At 57.6% G+C, this 16244-nt stretch overlaps 1 protein-coding gene across 4 annotated transcripts in view; it reads right to left on the bottom strand.

The window, feature by feature from the left end:
- Positions 1 to 5297: 5297 nt before the first annotated feature.
- The window catches only part of STARD8 (StAR related lipid transfer domain containing 8), a 41905-nt gene continuing 30958 nt past the window's right edge, over positions 5298 to 16244 (bottom strand). For all 4 annotated transcript variants that reach the window (XM_058848246.1, XM_058848249.1, XM_058848247.1 and 1 more), the window contains 13 exons: positions 15096 to 15167; positions 13715 to 13796; positions 12596 to 12659; positions 10949 to 12309; positions 9970 to 10143; positions 9382 to 9541; positions 8922 to 9120; positions 8595 to 8805; positions 8322 to 8436; positions 7810 to 8025; positions 7384 to 7601; positions 7060 to 7236; positions 5298 to 6948 (listed from right to left, as the gene is read on the bottom strand). In XM_058848246.1, the coding sequence (XP_058704229.1) occupies positions 6831 to 6948; positions 7060 to 7236; positions 7384 to 7601; positions 7810 to 8025; positions 8322 to 8436; positions 8595 to 8805; positions 8922 to 9120; positions 9382 to 9541; positions 9970 to 10143; positions 10949 to 12309; positions 12596 to 12659; positions 13715 to 13796; positions 15096 to 15167 (3167 nt within the window). In that variant the 3' untranslated portion in view covers positions 5298 to 6830. The remainder of the gene's footprint in view (positions 6949 to 7059; positions 7237 to 7383; positions 7602 to 7809; positions 8026 to 8321; positions 8437 to 8594; positions 8806 to 8921; positions 9121 to 9381; positions 9542 to 9969; positions 10144 to 10948; positions 12310 to 12595; positions 12660 to 13714; positions 13797 to 15095; positions 15168 to 16244) is intronic.

Raw genomic sequence — 16244 nt, 5'->3', positions numbered from 1 at the left:
AAAACCCACGCTGGGCTGGGGTGGAGGGAGCTGTGCTGTGCTGAGGGGAGCTGCCAGGACCAGCTGAGCGCCCATGTGCCCAGGCCCACCTCTCTAAAGGGGACAGATGTGTGACAGGGTGCTCAGCCTCGCTGTCCCCTCCCTGGCTCCATGGCATGGCAGGGCAGCTCCCACACAGCCCTCACCCACAGCACCCCGTGGAAGGTGCCACGTGGGTTTATTAATCAGCCCGGTAAATTATCACAGAAGGAATTGTGTTCCCCTTGTGGGGCCCTCCCCGGCAGCCACGGCACCGGCAGGAGCCGTGACACAGGATCAGGAGCCTGCGGATAATGAGCTGCCAGTGCCGAGCGGGCCGTGCCACCTGCCCTGTCCCTGTCCCCATGCCACCTGCCCCATCCCTGTTCCTGTTCCTGCCCCTATCCCTGTCCCTGTTCCTGTCCCTGTCCCCATGCCACCTGCCCCAACCCTGTTCCTGTCCCTATCCCTATCCCTATCTCTGTCCCTGTCCCTGTCCCTGTCCCCATGCCACCTGCCCCATCCATGTTCCTGCCCCTATCCCTGTCCCTGTCTCCGTGCCACCTGCCCCGTTCCTGTTCCTGTCCCTATCCCTGTCCCCATGCCACCTTCCCCGTCCCTGTGCCACCTGCCGTGTCCCTGTCCCTGTCCTGCCTGCCCCATCCCCATCCCTATGCCACCTGCCTGTCCCTGTCCCCATGCCACCTGCCCTGTCCCTGTCCCTGTCCCCATGCCACCTGCCCTATCCCAGTCCCAGTCCCTGTCCCTGTGCTGTCTGCCCTGTCCCTGTCCCCATGCCACCTCCCTGTCTCTCTCCCTGTGCCTCCTGCCCTGTCCCCACCCCAGCCTGTCGCGGCCGGCTGCCAGGCTTGTCACGGTGACAATCGTCAGGTTTTAATTAGTCTCCAACACGATTCCTGTCACAAACACTCTGCTGGGGGTTGTTTGTTTTAATTTGATCAGGGACAGGCACAGAGAGGGGGAAGAAGGAAGGTAATTAAATTTGACTAAAAATCTTGGAATGCCATTAAAGCGGATGTCCTCATCTGCATAATCCGCTCCCCACAGCGCCCTAAGCTGCCACCAGTTTAGTGTCACTCTCCCGAGGTGTTCCACAACAGCCTGGTGTGGGTGACTGAGTCCCAGCCAAGGGACAGGGGAACACGGGGGTGCCATGTCCTGCTGGGTCAGGACACCAGGGACACAGTGACAAGGCAAATGGAGCCATCTGTGCCTCCAGATCCCAGCCTCGGGAATGCCAAAGCTCCTGGAGCTGTGGCTTCAGGCCCCTGCACAAAGCCAGCCAAGCAGGAGGTGGTGGAGAGTCAGAGTGGGTGTCTCTCCTCATTCTGTAGCCTTAAACAGCAATTTTTGCCCTTTGGTGCTTTTCTTTTCCTACTTGTGTTTTCTTGTTTAACATGGAGAAAATAGTGTTCCCTGCCTGGCTGTCCACAGAGCAATTACCTGTAATTATTTCTGCTCATTGGAAAGTTGTTACTAATGATGTTTGCTGAAGGTTTGATTATTATTGCAAATGCTGCTTCTACATCTGGGGTTGGGGCTGGGATGCTAGGGGAGTTTCTGGGACAAGCAGGTTTTCCAGGGAGGGGTTGTGCTTCATGGAGATATCTCAGTTGGAACCAGAGATTGTGGCGCTCACTTTGGGGTGGGTTTTGTTTGGTAGGGGGTTGTTTAATTATATTGATAAAATAACAAGTGTGATAAACTCCCACTGTGTGACAAATGGGTTTGATGAGACACAGTAAAAATCCTGGATAATTTGGGAAGAAACATGAAATGCCACCAGCTCCTGGCTGGGCTGCAGAGGCAGCAGCACCTTTGGGAGAGCACCCACGGTGGAACTGCCTTTTCTAGAGGCACTGAGGGAACAGCGAGAGCAGGGCAGGGCCAGGGCAGCTTGCCTGCCAGCTGTCCCATAGCACACACAGCTTCAGCAGGTGATGTGAAGTGTTCCTGCCCTAGAAAACCTCTCATAGCCCCCAGCAGAAACAGGATGTTGTAAGAATGAATTGCACTTGGGGACAGGATCACCTTGTTACCATAGATGTGCCCTGGGAGTGCCTCAGCGCTGCCCCAGCTCTGGCTGCAGCAGCCAGGTGCCCTGAGGATGGACCAGCTGGGCGAGGATCAGGATCCCCTGCAGACCCCTGCAACCACACCAAGGGATTTTCTGGGCATCCTCATTCCATTTAAAAACCACAGGGCTGACACAGTGACTGTCACTAAAAGGAGAGCTGGAGCATCATCCTCTGAGCACCTTGCCCAAGTATCCTTCCATCCTGGTTTGTAGCTGTACCACTAAACCATCCCTGCTTCCAAGACTTGTTCTCCTGCTTCTTTCAGCACCCCTTGCCACGAGGACTGTCTGACTTCACTTACCTACAGGATCTGGTCAGATTTGTCCAGTGTTTCCAGCATGATTCTGCCTGGGTTCCTTTTTTAACTTTCAAAGTCCCAGTTAAAGCAGTGTTACCTTCCATTTGCCCACTTCCATCTCTGTTCTGCCTGAAGGATCTTCTTCTACATCTGAGAACAGAAAAGGAATGCAGAGTCCAATGAGGTGCTTCGTGGCAGCTGCAGATGGATAATCTGTGTTCTGAAGTGGGCTGATCCCTCGGGATTCCTGTTGGGACCACTCACCATCCCACAGGACACATGGCAGGCCCTTCTCCAAGCTGAGTGTCTGATCCCAAGAAGAGCTGTGTCTGTCAAGGTGCCAGCTGGCCATTCTTTTATGCAAAAATGAATGGTTTTGTCCCAAATCTCTGTCAGTGGAGTCAGTCAGTGAGGATGCCTGAATTCCCATGATGTCCATGGCCAGACAATATCTGTTCTGAGGAATGCTGAAATCAGAGTGCCTGCTTGTGTGACTGCCAGGCTGGGCAGGTGGAGTGGTCTTCATCCAGAGAGGGGGTAAAAGGCTCCAGGGAAGCCAGACCTGAGTGAGAACTGAGGGATCATCCCAGTGGCAAACAAATCAAAAGGAAAAGCTGGCTTGGTTTGCTCAAACACCACATTACCCCGGTGGGAAGGGGCCTGCATGGCCGTGCCTGGGACATGACTGCAGAGCTCTGCCATGGAGGTCACACCTTCGAAATCCCGGGATATGAATCTCTGCCATGAGGTTGCACAAGCCTTCCCGAGCCCCTCGGGGTCTGTAACATTTGCTGGGCTGCACAGCCCAGAGGCTGAACCCGTGTGGGGAGGTGTCCAACAGCCCTACATTACCCTAGGCTTGGGAGGAGATGCAATCCCAGGAGCTGGACAAGGACTGCTGCCAAAGGGTGGGAAATTCTTGGACCACTAACAAAGCTCATGTTGAGAAATACAACCAGAGTGTAGAGATGCTGTGACAGCAGGGGGTGGGTGATTGCACTGGGCATCACTTGTTTCTCCTGCATTTTTATTTCTCTCTCTTCATTACCATTATAATCATATTTTGTATTAATTGCTAAGCTGTTCTTATCTCAACCCACAAAGTTTCCCTTTTCTTTCCCATTCTCAGGCACACATGGGGGGTGGTGGGAGTGAGTGGCTGTGGTGCTGAGCTACTGCCTGGGGTTAAAAGCCCAATCTGAGTGTGGGAAGAGAAACCAGCTCACTCCATCCCCTGAGAAAGTTACTCCAGCCTACTGGAAGCCCCCCAGCATGAAGATACTGCTTAAATCCCCTGGGAGAAGAGGGTCTCTCCTGGCTGGGGCTGATGTAGGGCAAGGGGAACATTCTGCACACAAAGAAGTTGCAGAGTGGCAGGGGGGCCTGTCCTGGCACAGGTGTGGTACAGAGTGAGGTGCATTTGTGAAGGTGCACACGGGGTGGGGGCAGGCAGACTCCACCAGCCAGGTGCTACCTGTGCACTGAGAGCTGTGGTTGAGCAATGCCTTTAAAGATCCTTCTGCCAGGGCTGAGGCAACAGCCCAAGGATCCCAGGGATGGGCAAATGGTCAGGCTGGGCAAGCATCACTCCTGTGCCAGGGATGGGCCTCACAGCCAGCTGGGATGGCTGCAGCTTCTCTTTGGAAGGAGAGAATCATTAATTTTCCCCAGATACACATTTTCAAGTACCTGTAATGAAAGACAACTGTGCATGTTCCTCCCTGTAATTGGGCTGTTTGCACTCTAAATACAGTACAGCTTCTACCTGACTGGCTAATAAGGAATGATTTTCTCTCCTTTTATCTCTAATTAAGCCAAACTGAGCCTGGCATTGCTGCTCTGCAATCATCTCCCAGTGCAGGGGTTTGCTAAGTTACAGGGATTGGCTTTTATAAGGTTTTAAAAGATTAATCTGTAACAATGTGCAGGGAAAAAACATAAATCTGTTAATGAAACTTGGAGGATTTCAATAAGAAATTGATTTTAAATGTTAGTGTCTGCAAAGCAGGGGTTGGAGGAAAACACTCTTGAACTGATCAGCTGATGGTGCTGAGCAGAGGTGGATTTGGGAGCATGGCTGGGATGGCTCCAGCCAGCTTTGCAGAGGCTTTGGGGTGTTATTTAGTGTCTGCACCCAGCACAGAATCATGCAGAGGGCTGGGGAACCTCTTCCTTCAATCCACTGGGGACTTGGGACCTGAGGATAGGGACGATGTGGGGCAGGACAGGGTTCCCTGTGGGAGTGGGGAGCCTGAGAGCTCACACACCCCTCCATCAGTGCAGTGCTGCCACCCTGCTGGGGCCCTGGAAGATGAGCTGCCAGCTTGGCCTCCATCCCAGGATGGAGAGGGTACACACTCCATCCCAGTGCTGGAGCCCTGGCCATGGGTGGATATGGGATGAGCCAGGGCTGCCCCAGTGTCTCTGCCCATTAGTGCTAAAAGCCAGAGCAGTCCTGCAGCTGCCAATCCCACACTTTAACCAAGCTGAGAGAGGGTTTTTTTCCTCTCCAGGCTTTAATCTTGCAGCTCTCATCACCATCATCTTCATCTACCCCAGCATGTTCCACCCCATTCCCATCACTACTTCCAAAACAGCAGCGAGAGGTATCTGCTCCAGGGAATTCAACAGCACAATGTGGTTCCTCTTCATCAGCATCACCGAAGCTGGACGCTCATCTTCCTCCTCAAGGTGCTCTCCCTGCTGCAGGTGGCAATGCCAGGAGAACCCCAAACCCTGGCAAGGCTCTGGAGCACAGCTGGATGTGGGAAATGCTGGATTTGAGTCTCCTCACCCATGCAGGGGCTGCCCCAAGGGCACACATTGCTCAGCACTGGGCTGTTGCAGTGCCCTGAGCACAGGTTTCCTCATCAGCCAGCAGATCTTGTTAGTACTTTATTAATTGCACAGATGGGAAGAGCAGCCCCAATCCAAAGCTCCAATGGCTCCTCCAATCCAAGTCAAACAACTGCTGCAGTTTCATATGATACAAAACAAAAGTCCCTTAAATACAAAATACCCGGCTCTAAGTGAGCATCACCTGGTGTTGAGCTCTGCCACCAGAGTTATATATTAATATTCCACCTGTACAAGTATTTATAGATAGAAAAAAAGAAACACTTTAAAAAAAATATCAGGAGAAATTTCACTCCCCCACATGTTAGTTATATTTTTATATATATATATATAAAATACATATATATATAAAAACACAGACTAGAGGCTGATTTGTGCTTTTTTTTTTACCAAAAGACAGACAGACAGTCATGGCCAAACTGACACTGGGGGTCTCCAGCTCGTGGGTCGTGTTGCCTTCCAGTTGGAACGACGTCTGGGAATTTGGGTCCCTGCCTCAATGGAGAAACCAGGTCATCTTCTGGGTGCTGACAGCTCTGGTGAGCAGCTCCTTCATGAAGGGAAGGAAGGGTGGAAAGGGGAACGGATGTCTCTGCAGGGAGTAGGTGCACATGAGCCACGTGTAGCTGCCCAAAGAGGGGTGAATCCCAAACAGCTGCCCCTCCTGTCATCCCTGCTCCCTCTGGGTACAGCCCTCAACACTGAGGGCAGCACAAAGGGGGAGCTGGTCTGGGAAGTCTCTCCCCACCTCGATGCCTCTTTCAGGCATTGCCCCTTCCCACTTGAGCACAGCTGCTCCAGGGCTCCAGCCATGTCCTGCCCCACACAAATAATGGGTCAGCGGGTTCAGGGATGGCCTTGGCTTGGAACGTGGTCCATCCACCCCTCCTCCCAGTGACACACAGTGCAGAGAGAGGGCTTTTAGCCAAGAAAGAGCAAGGCACAGGAGTACAGGGCTGCTTCTTCCATGAATTCAGCACCAATGCTGCAACAGGTTCCATCTGCCCCTTGACAGGTTGGCACGTAAGCTGTACCTCTGTATCTACGTGAAGCCCCCTCCTCCCAGAACAGCAGCCTCTTCCACTAGCACAGTGACTCCCTGGCTGTCCCCACTGGGTGACACCACACACAATCCCCCTTCACTGCCCTCCCTCCACTTCCCGACCCTGTGCTGCGACCTGCGGACACGGTCCCGTTTTCTCCGCTCGCTCCTCCTGCCTCACTCCACGCTCCTTCACCCCTGCTGTTGCTCCTGGCTTGTGTGAGGGGCTCCAGCTCCTGCCACAGGCTGCATTAAGGGTCACCCCATGGCCACTCTTTCCCTCTGCTCCCCCACCTCTCCTGTGGGACACCACGGCTTCCCCTCTGTGGCCACCCTGCCCCACAGCACCCGGGCCGTGGCACAGGACTGCCCAGCCCGGGGTGAAAGGACATTTATAAATATGTGCCTCTGTCTCCTCTCCACGGGCACTGCACCACACTGTGCTTCCTTCTGAGAGCCCCAGTCCAGATCCACTGGCAAGTCCAAGTCTGAAAGGACAGAGCATCTTCCTGGTGCCTCAAATCTTTGTCTCGGGGCCGTTGGGACTCAGGGCTGGGAAAGAGTCTCGGATCCTCACCAGCTCCATGGCACAGAGGTGGCCAAATACCCTGTTATACCACTCGGGAGACCGGCCCCTGGAGAAGGGAAGAGTCAGGAGGGGTGAGTGGGCAGGAGAGGCACTGACAATATCACAGAGCAGCACATCCTGCTGCTCCATCCCCTCCCCATCCGGAGGGTCCCGTTACCTGAGGTCAGCCCTGCAGATGTGGGTCACCCTGGAGCGGCCCATGGCACTGGGCTCGATGAGGTACTGGGACGTCAGCACGATGGCCTTGACACCTCCCTCCACCGGCACCTTGTCGTGCTCCACCGAGAGCGAGCTGAGCAGGCAGGCTCCCCGCGGCAGGTCCGTGCGCCAGCGCCTGCGACGGAGCACGAGTCACCACGGGGCCCACAGCGGGATGGGCCAGTGTGGGACCCCACGAGGCCCAGGAAGGAGGAGATGGGGCTGGAGCAGAGGGGAAGAGCCAAACTGAGCCCAAACTCGCTGTGGGTCCCGCCGCCCTCACCGGAGCACCATGCAGTCCCTGCGCGGGTGCGGGGCCATGCTGTCCGTCACGTAGTGGTACACCTCCATGTCCTTGTCCAGCGCCTCCACCACCCTGCTCTGCAGCAGGTCCTCGTCCCACAGGTGACGCTCCCGCAGCACCCGGTGCAGCACCGTGGCGGGAGGGGCCTCAACGTCCGTGGAGACCTTCCACAGGCGCAGAGGGTGCCCGTCCCCAACCTGAGGGCACGAGGTGAGGGTCACACAGACTGTCCCACAGGACCCCCAGTGCTAACCCCTGAGCAGCTTCGCTGCTCCCACTGCCACAGAGCAGCACAGTCCCATCTGCTGGCTAGCAAGGGATGGGGTGGGACCTGCTCTGGCTACTGGAGACATCAACCCATACACATTTCCCTGTTCTCAAGCCCCTCCACCCAGTGGCATTTACCTTTTTGCAGGACAGCTCCGTGTTCAGAGGCCCTGGCGTGCTCAGCCACCCCTTGAATTTCTCTGATGACTCTTTGAGCAGGTTCTGGACACTCTGCTCAAAGTAGGAGTGTAAATCCTTGCTCTCCCCCTGGCACACCAAGTCAGCCAGGGGGTGCGGATAAGCATCTGCGGCCATATAGGAGCTGCTCAGCTGCAGCAAGATTTCATGGGAGACCTGCAAGCCAAAAGCACACAGATGTCCAGTAAGGCAGAGAGATCCTGTGGGGACTTTGTGAGTGGTCCTGGACAGACAGACAACTGTAACTCATTCCCCACGGAGTGGGGAAGATAGACATACAGCTTGCATCACCTCCTGCCCCAGGACAGGCTGGGCTTGGCTCCAGGGTGAATGGCTGTTGGCTGTTGTCCCACTGAGGGAAGGGTGCGCTCAGCCCACCCCAGGATCAGCACCTGCTGGCAACGTCACACCTCCCATGGGCAGTGCTGGGCTGGGACACCACTGCCACCCACCTGGAAGAGCTTCTTGCAGTCAGTGATCATGTGGGACAGCCCCTGTGTCGCGGCCATGTTCTCATTGAGGTCCTTCTGGTCCGGCTTCCCCATGGTGCCCCTCTTGTGCATGGCCCTGTGGGGGATCAGGTGGGCACCTCTAGACCCCCATGGCTCTCATTTGTGTCACAGAGCAGAGCCAACAGCCCCCCATGTCTCACCATTCCCTGCTGGCCCCCTCCCACAGCAGGCAGGGAAGGAGCACTGGGGACCTGGGGCTCAGCCAGCCCTCACCTGGGCGATGTGCTTTCCTTCTTGGACACGTTGAGGTGGAAGATGGAGGGGGCCAGGCACACAGCCAGGTTCCCAGCCGTCATCTGGTTCTCCTCAGCCGAGGCAATGTCGCTCAGGAAGTAGAGCAGGGTCTGCAGCACCTCCCGGTTCTCATCCGGCATGAGGATGATGGCGGCCTGCACCGCCTGCAGCCGCTGCTCCTTGGACACGACTGCGGGCACGGGGCAGCGTCAGCAGGGTGTCCCCACAGCCACCACCCACCCCCTCCATCCAAACAGAGGGACCCCTCCTCCCCAAGAGCCCGGCCTGCCCCAGCCCGGCCCTTACACTGGTAGATCTGCAGGAAGGTGTCGGTCAGCTTGCTGGTGAAGATGGGCTCGGGCAGGTCACGGAAGTACTGCTTCAGCAGGTCGGCCACGTCGTACGCTGACTGCCCCGAGTAGTTGACATTGTCAGGGCTGGTCTCGTTCATGTGCCGGAGCGCCTGGATCCGGGACTTCACCCCGGACTTGCGGAAAATGCCAACCTGCCGGGGCAGAGCAGGGGGTGAGCGGGCACCGGCCTGGGTGGGCACCTGTGGGACAGGCAAAGACACTCCCTCCCCACAGGGATCATCCCTGAACCCACAGGAGACACAGTGAGGGATGGCCAAGGGGATGCTGCTGGGCCCCCACAGAAAATCCCATCCTCCCACTTCAGCACAGGCCACAAGAGGTGAACAACAGGACCCCTAAGGCTTTTTCTTTCCCCAAATCCCAGTGGTGCTGCCCAGCAGCCACGGCCTCACCTGGTCCAGGCACTGGCTGCGCAAGTAGCGCATGGCCTGCTGGATGCTCTGGGGCAAGGGCTGCCCCGTCCGCTGCACGTTGACAATGGGTGGCACCCCAAAAACCATCTTGTCCCTGTAGTCAGGGACTTTACTCCTCTTCATGAACTTGGGGACAGTCCTGCAGAGTGGGACAGAGAGACGTCAGTGCACTGATCAGTGCCCTCAGCACCCTGTCACACAGACAGCAGTGTAGAACTGCTGGAACACACACACACACATTTCTGCAGTATTTGGAATACAAGCAAGGCAGCTTCCCAGCAGGAATGGCAGCACCTTTTATTAAGCTAAAATATTTTGATACTTAGCTATCAAAAGTCCCACTCTCTAATGTTGCTGCAGCACTTTCAATGCCCCACAAACACCTGCAGCTCCCACAGTGGGAGATGATGCCAGGAGCCTGGGGCTCAGCTCTGGCTCACACTTGCCAGAGCAGAGAGCCCTTGGTTTAGCTTTTCCCCCTCCACACCCCGAAGCTGCCCCAGGCTGGGGGCACAGAACAAGTTGCAGCCTGTGGGCTCCATCCTGGCCCCCCTTGCCCCAGCTCACCACGTCCACGCCTGCTTGTGGGGCACAGAGTATTTCTCCATGATGGCTGTGAGCCGCAGAAGGGAGCACTTCTGGAGCAGGTTGAGCTGTGCCGATGACTGGCGGTTGATCTCCAGCGAGGCTGAGTTCAGGCTGGGCCGGTGGGAGTTCTGGAAGCTGTGCCAACGCAGCTTTCTGGGGACACACGGGACATTCCCAGCTAAGGAAACCCTCTCTGCTCTCCACTCCTTCATGGTTATTGACACATCACCCTCTGGCACCAGCAGAACTGGCTGAGGAAAGCCACAGAACTCGGAAACAGCCGTAGCTGTCCTGGGGAGAGCCCTAGGGAATACTGGCACAGGGGAGGCACGTGCCCTTTGCGTTTACGCTTGCCATTAATGAAAACCCCTTTAATCAGGGGTCTGTGCAGGTAGGCAGGGCCGGCAGCAGTGGCAGTGCTGGCAGTGGTGTCCTGCGGCCACCAGAGCGCACCAGCGGCCCGCGCTGTGCTCCGCTCCCGCACTGTGCGGCTCCAGCAGCGCTGCCCTCCCTCCTCTGCCCACCGGGAACACGGGCATCCATTCCCCCGGGAACACGGGCATCCAGCCCCCCCCAGGAATACGGGCATCCAGCACCCCCCCGGGAACACAGGCATCCAGCCCCCCCCGGGAACACGGGCATCCAGCCCCCTCCAGGAACACGGGCATCCAGCCCCCCAGGAACACGGGCATCCAGCCCCCCCCAGGAATACGGGCATCCAGCCCCCCCCAGGAACACGGGCATCCAGCCCCCCGGGGACGGGATCAGGCGCTGCTCCCCAGACCCATGGGCTGAGCACCCCTCCCTGCTGCAGCAGCCCCGTCCCTGGGAGCGCTCATGGCCAGGCTGGACAGAGCTTGGAGCGAAGAGAAAGTGTCCCTGTCCATAGAAGAGGGGTTGGAACGAGACTGTCTCTATGATCCCTTCCTACCCAAACCACCTCGGGATTCTGTGATACCTGCAGGGTCTTGTGAGTGATGCTCCTACCCCCGAATCCCGGCGCTCCCGTGTCTCCATCTCTTCAGCTTCGTTGAGGGAGTTCCCAGTGCTATCAAAGTCACTGGCAGAGGTGCCAACATCCGACATGGACTGTTCTTCGAAATGCAGGTTGGAGGGTTCCCCTCCCGAGTCCGACTCCTCCTCATCCTCCTCTTCCTCACCCCCTTCCTCCCCATCCAGGCCAGGGAAGACGGCTTTACACCAAAGCTCCACTTTCTGCTGCAGCCCCCACACGTGCTGCAGAATGTCGTCGAGGTTCTCGTAGGTGACCTCCCCGTCCTTGCAGAAATCCTCGCTGCTGCCGAACTCCGGCACGTTGTCGTAGACGCTGACACGGCTGCCCAGGGAGCTGCAGGAGCCCCGGCGCCGGCGGGCAAAGCCCCTCGGGGAGGACGAGCCCTCCACGCTGCTGCTGCTGCCACCCCCTCCCAGCCCCACGGCTGCGCTCCCTGCGTTCCAGTGGGTCAGCGAGCTGCCGGCCAGGGGACACAAGCTCTCAATGGAAAGGGATTTGGGGAAGGTGCCGGGCTTGTGGTCACAGGGGATATAGACCAGGCAATCGCCATGGCGAGCCCGGCGCTGGCACTCGGCAGCAGCCCAGGCACCGCCGGCGGTGGTGGCCGTGTTGTAATCCTCCAGGTAGACTCCGCTGCGTTTGGGATTAGAGCTCCCCTTGGTGTCCCCAGGGCCTAGCAGGCGGTTAGTCCTGTATGATACCGAGAAGAAGTGTTTTTTGCTGTGGAAAGAGGCAGGTATCCCTTTTTTAGAGGAGTTGGTCCTGGTGGCTGCAAGGTCCCCACTGCTCTTCAGAGAGCCCCATCCCGGTGGGAGAGTGGCGCTGCTGCGTGGAGCCAGCCTCCTGTCTGGGCTGGGTTTCTCCTTGTCCTTCCTCCGCAGGGACTCAATCCGCTTCAGGAAGCTGCGAGAGCGTCGCTTCTTCAGCTTCTCCTTAGAGCCCTCTCCCTGGCCCGAGGGCTGCTCCGGTGCAGAACCCTCGCTCTGGCTGCAGCTGGAGGCGTTGGCAGTGGCACGCAGAAGGGACAGGGGCTCGCATGTCATGGCTGCAGTGCCCAGCGTGCCACCCGTGCCACCCACACTGCCCACGCTGCCCGTGCTATGCAGGGACGTGGCCTCAGGGTTGGTGCTGAGGTCCGTGAGGACGCTCTCGCGGCTGGACACCGGACACATGGCGCAGCTTGGGGCCTCCGAGCCCTGGGACAGGACATCGGCGGAGCCCACCCGCGACCACCTTTTGCTGTCCCTCTGGAAGGCCCAGCGGTTGCTGATGGCACACAGGTCTTCCTCCTCGGAGTCTTCATTCTGTGGGTGGTTGAGAGCAGGGGATGATCAGTCAGTTGGAGCCGAGGAGGGTCAGCACATCCCCCCACCTCAGAGGGCCACAGCCACCAGCATGGCCCCAGCTGGGGAGGGCAGCAGCGTGTTCACCCCCTTAAACCAGCTCAGGACCCCTTTGGCAGTGGAGGCCTCCAGGAGCCACTCTGTGCCCAGGGCAGTCCCAGAGCTCACCAGGACACTGACCCACCATCATGCACATGATCCCCTGCACCCCTCAGCCCCTCACCTGCCTCGAGCATCCAGGACTTACCTGTTTACGCTGAAAGTGAACATCCAGCTTCATGGAGGCACAAGTGTTCAGGGTCATCAGCCTCCTGCAAGAAACAGGGAGGCTTTAACCTGGTCCCAGCCCCTGTCCCAGCCCTGCTGCAGTCACAGGGATGGCTTTGGCTTCTTTTGATTTCCCTGCCTTAGAGCCTTGGCTGTGCTGGTCACCTGCCACCTGCTGCTGTGGCCCCATGGTCACAGGAACACCCAACTGACAAGGAGACAATGCCAGCAGATGCAGCCAAAGCCAGGCCATGCCCATGCCAGCTGCTGGGGCCACCAGTTCCACAAGTGGGCAGGGGTGGTCTGCTCCAGGCTATTAAAGCAAAATCACCTCAGAAGCTCCTGTGCCCCAGACAGGGAATGACTAAAGGAGCTGAAAGCTCAGAGAGGGAGGGACCTCCCATCACCTCCTGCCTCACTGCACCCAGGAAATGGCACAGGAATCCCCTCCTGCCCAGCACAGCAGCCTCTCTGCTGGGAAACAAACAGCAAACAGACCCTGCTCCTGCCTCTTCTCTGTTCTGGGTGGGAGGGACAGCGTGGAGCCAGCGCAGGGACACGGGTGTGATGATGCGTCCCGAGAGCCGAGGCAGGGCTGAGTCACCCGCAGCACCGAGTGACACATGGCCCATGCAGACAGACCATCCAGTCACTGTCCCGCTCTGCCTGCCAGCTCTGGCTTGCTCTGCCCGAGTCCCGCACACGCTGCTCCCTGCACACCACTGCTGGCAGCTCCAAACCTGCAGCTGCAGCAGCGCCGTGCCCAGGTGGAAACGCACAGCTGGGCTGTGCTGCCTGGTACTGGGACCAGCATCACATGGAGCATAAACACCTGTTGTTTCCCTGGAACCACCCACCACCAGCAATGCTCCCTGATGTGAACAGCTGAGGGAGTGACAGTGCTGGAGCAGGCTCTGAGCCCAGCCAAGGTGAAAGGCAGACAACCTGCTAAGCCCATCACCCCATCAGGCACCCCCCTGAGCCCACCACCCCATCAGGCACCCTCCTGAGCCCACCACCCCATCAGCCTGGGCTGCTGCCCTTGTCTGTGGCACATCCCTGTGCTGATTCCATGTGCAGGAGGGCAAGGGAGCGTTACCTGCACAGGGATTTGAGTGAATCCTGGTCCAGGAAGCTGTGGTCCTTCTTCACAGCACTGATGTCAAGAGGGAATGACGACTCTGGGGAGGGAAGTGACATCAGTGGCAGATCCCAAGCCAGCTGCTCCATCAGGGATAAAGGGCAGCAGCAGGCGTGGGAAGAGGAGGAAAAATCCAAGAGGATGGAGATGACCTGGAGGTGGTGCATGCCCAGGTTCCCAGGTACATTTGGTGAGGGTGATAAGGTGCCCAAGGGCTTCCATTCAGTTTTCTGCTCATCCCTGTGCACTCAGAGACAGCTCTCCCGAGATCATGCATGTGGGACCTGGACCTTCAGCTCCAAGGGTCTCAATCCATCTGTTCATGAAGCCATGGAGCATGATCACCACGGGAAGGGAAACAGAGGGAAACCCTTGGAGGATGTGGGGAGTTCTGTGGACAGAGGCTGGAGAAGGGTTGGTTCATTCAGAGACTCCAGCACCAGCACCTCTCCTCACTGCCCAGCTGTGAGCACTGTCTGGGGCCAGCACCTGGGGCTGGGTGTCCCAGCAGGAACCCAGCCTGTCCTTGCACGTGGGGCCTGCCCCCAAAATAGGCACTGGCAGCAAACAAGCTGCTCATAAAGCCATCACTGGGGAGCTGGTGCTGCGGGGGGCGGGGGAAGTGCCCGGCAGAACAATGACCGTGGCTGCGGCCACCAGAGCCTCGCTTCCCGCTATTGTCCAGCCAGACGGGGCCGGCTGCAGCCGCCGCTCCTCACACCAGCCGGGGCCAGGATCCCACCATGGATCCCAAACACCGCTGAGCCCGAGGCAAGAGCCACCACCACAGCCACCATGCCACCGCCCTGGGCGCCTGGCACAGGAGCTGGCAGTAGGAATTCCAGCCGGGCAATGCCCATGGCCGGTGCCCAGGGAGGCACAGGGATGTGGTTTGCTCCAGGCAGGGCAGGCTGGAGTAGGACAGGGGTTGTGGGAGTGGGGAGGGATGGAAGGAGGGAGAACATGCTTGCTCTCCACGTTACCTACACTGGCTGCCCCTATGCTCCCACCCACGGCAAACATTCTCTGAACCTCATCAGATCTGATGGCTCTCCAAAGCCTGGCTGTCCGTGGCCAAAGCAGCCGCCCCAGGATTCCTCAGAGCCCTGCCCGAAGGGGAAAAGTTCAGGAATGCAGGGAAGTTAACTGGCTGGTTCTCCAGGCCATGACCAAGAGCTCAAAGTGTTACACACAGTCACATAATCAGTGAGCAACCCCCCCTGTCCCCTCCTCTCCCTGGAGCTGTGGGTGCTGTCCCTGCAGCCCCCCTTGGAATCTGGATGAGATACAGGCTCTGAGCAGGTACAGAGCAGGGTCAGAGGCAGGAGGCAGCTCTCACCTTCGTACAGCTGGGCATACTGGGGGAATCCCGCTGCCCGGAGCCAGTCGCACGCTTTCTTGGCTTCGATTTCTGTAAGACAGCAAAGAAGCAGCCTGAGCATCCCAGCAGCAGCAGCAACACCCTGAGAACACAGCCCACCCCCCAGAGCCCTGACACCAAACCCACGTTCTGCACAGAGCAGAGGAGATGCACCCTGCAGAGCCAGTGGGGGTCCTGGGCAGACACAGCTCAGCTGCAGCTCTCTGCCAGCACCGGGCAAAGAGCAGGAGGTGACAGTGATGCCACCTAAATGACAGGGCCACAAGACACTGCTTTAACCTTCTGATGAAACTTTTTGTTTCTGAACTCATCAACCCAAACACAATTCTTGGCCAGGCAAGAGAGGAAGATCTTTCTTTGTAATCATGAGTTCAGAGCTCATCAAAGCTCAGGGCTGATCACTTCTGCAAACATCCCTGAGCAAAGGCTGCCAAAGGAGCCCTTCCTCCCCACCACCCAGCCCTCCCCAACTCTTCCTTCAAGCTGGTGTTCATCCCAGTGGCCACCAAATCCCTGGTGGGGGTTCTTCACCCCTTGCACAGCTGGTTTCCACCCCTCACACAGGGATCAGCCATCACCCAGACGAGCCCATTCAGCAGCCAGCAGGATTTCCTGGGAAATTCCTGTTTAGAGAACTTGAGGGAAAACAGCCCAGAGCTCCCACAGCCACAGCAAGTCATTGCCAAGTGTCAGCACCCATCGGCCCAATGACATTTCTACTGCTGAGGGTGACAACATTTGACCTCAAGGGTAGAAAATGCCTTGGCAGCCTCAGGGTCTGGTCTGCCCCTCCCAGAGGCACCACCCGGCACTGAGTGGGCTGAGGCCAGACCCACCCAGCACTGGAATACCCTGATTCCATCCTCATCCACCCACTGCCTCGGGCCAGAGCTCTGGCTACAGTTTGCATTCCCAATTCCAAACTTAAACGCAGTGAAAAAAATAAAAGCTCCAAATAAGCAGCTCAATTCAGGACAGGACCAAGCCAAAACCCCTGACCCACATACTTGGCAAGTTTTGGTAAGAAAGTTTCAGAATGAGCATCTGGATCTTGGTCCAGACCTCACAGCTGTCATTAGCTGTGCCATGAGTCCTGCCAAAACCCAG

Source organism: Poecile atricapillus, chromosome 12 (assembly GCF_030490865.1).
Source record: "Poecile atricapillus isolate bPoeAtr1 chromosome 12, bPoeAtr1.hap1, whole genome shotgun sequence".
Classification (NCBI taxonomy): Eukaryota; Metazoa; Chordata; class Aves; order Passeriformes; family Paridae; genus Poecile; species Poecile atricapillus.
Note: the sequence above shows the minus strand (reverse complement) of the source record. Positions and strands in the feature narration are given on the sequence as shown.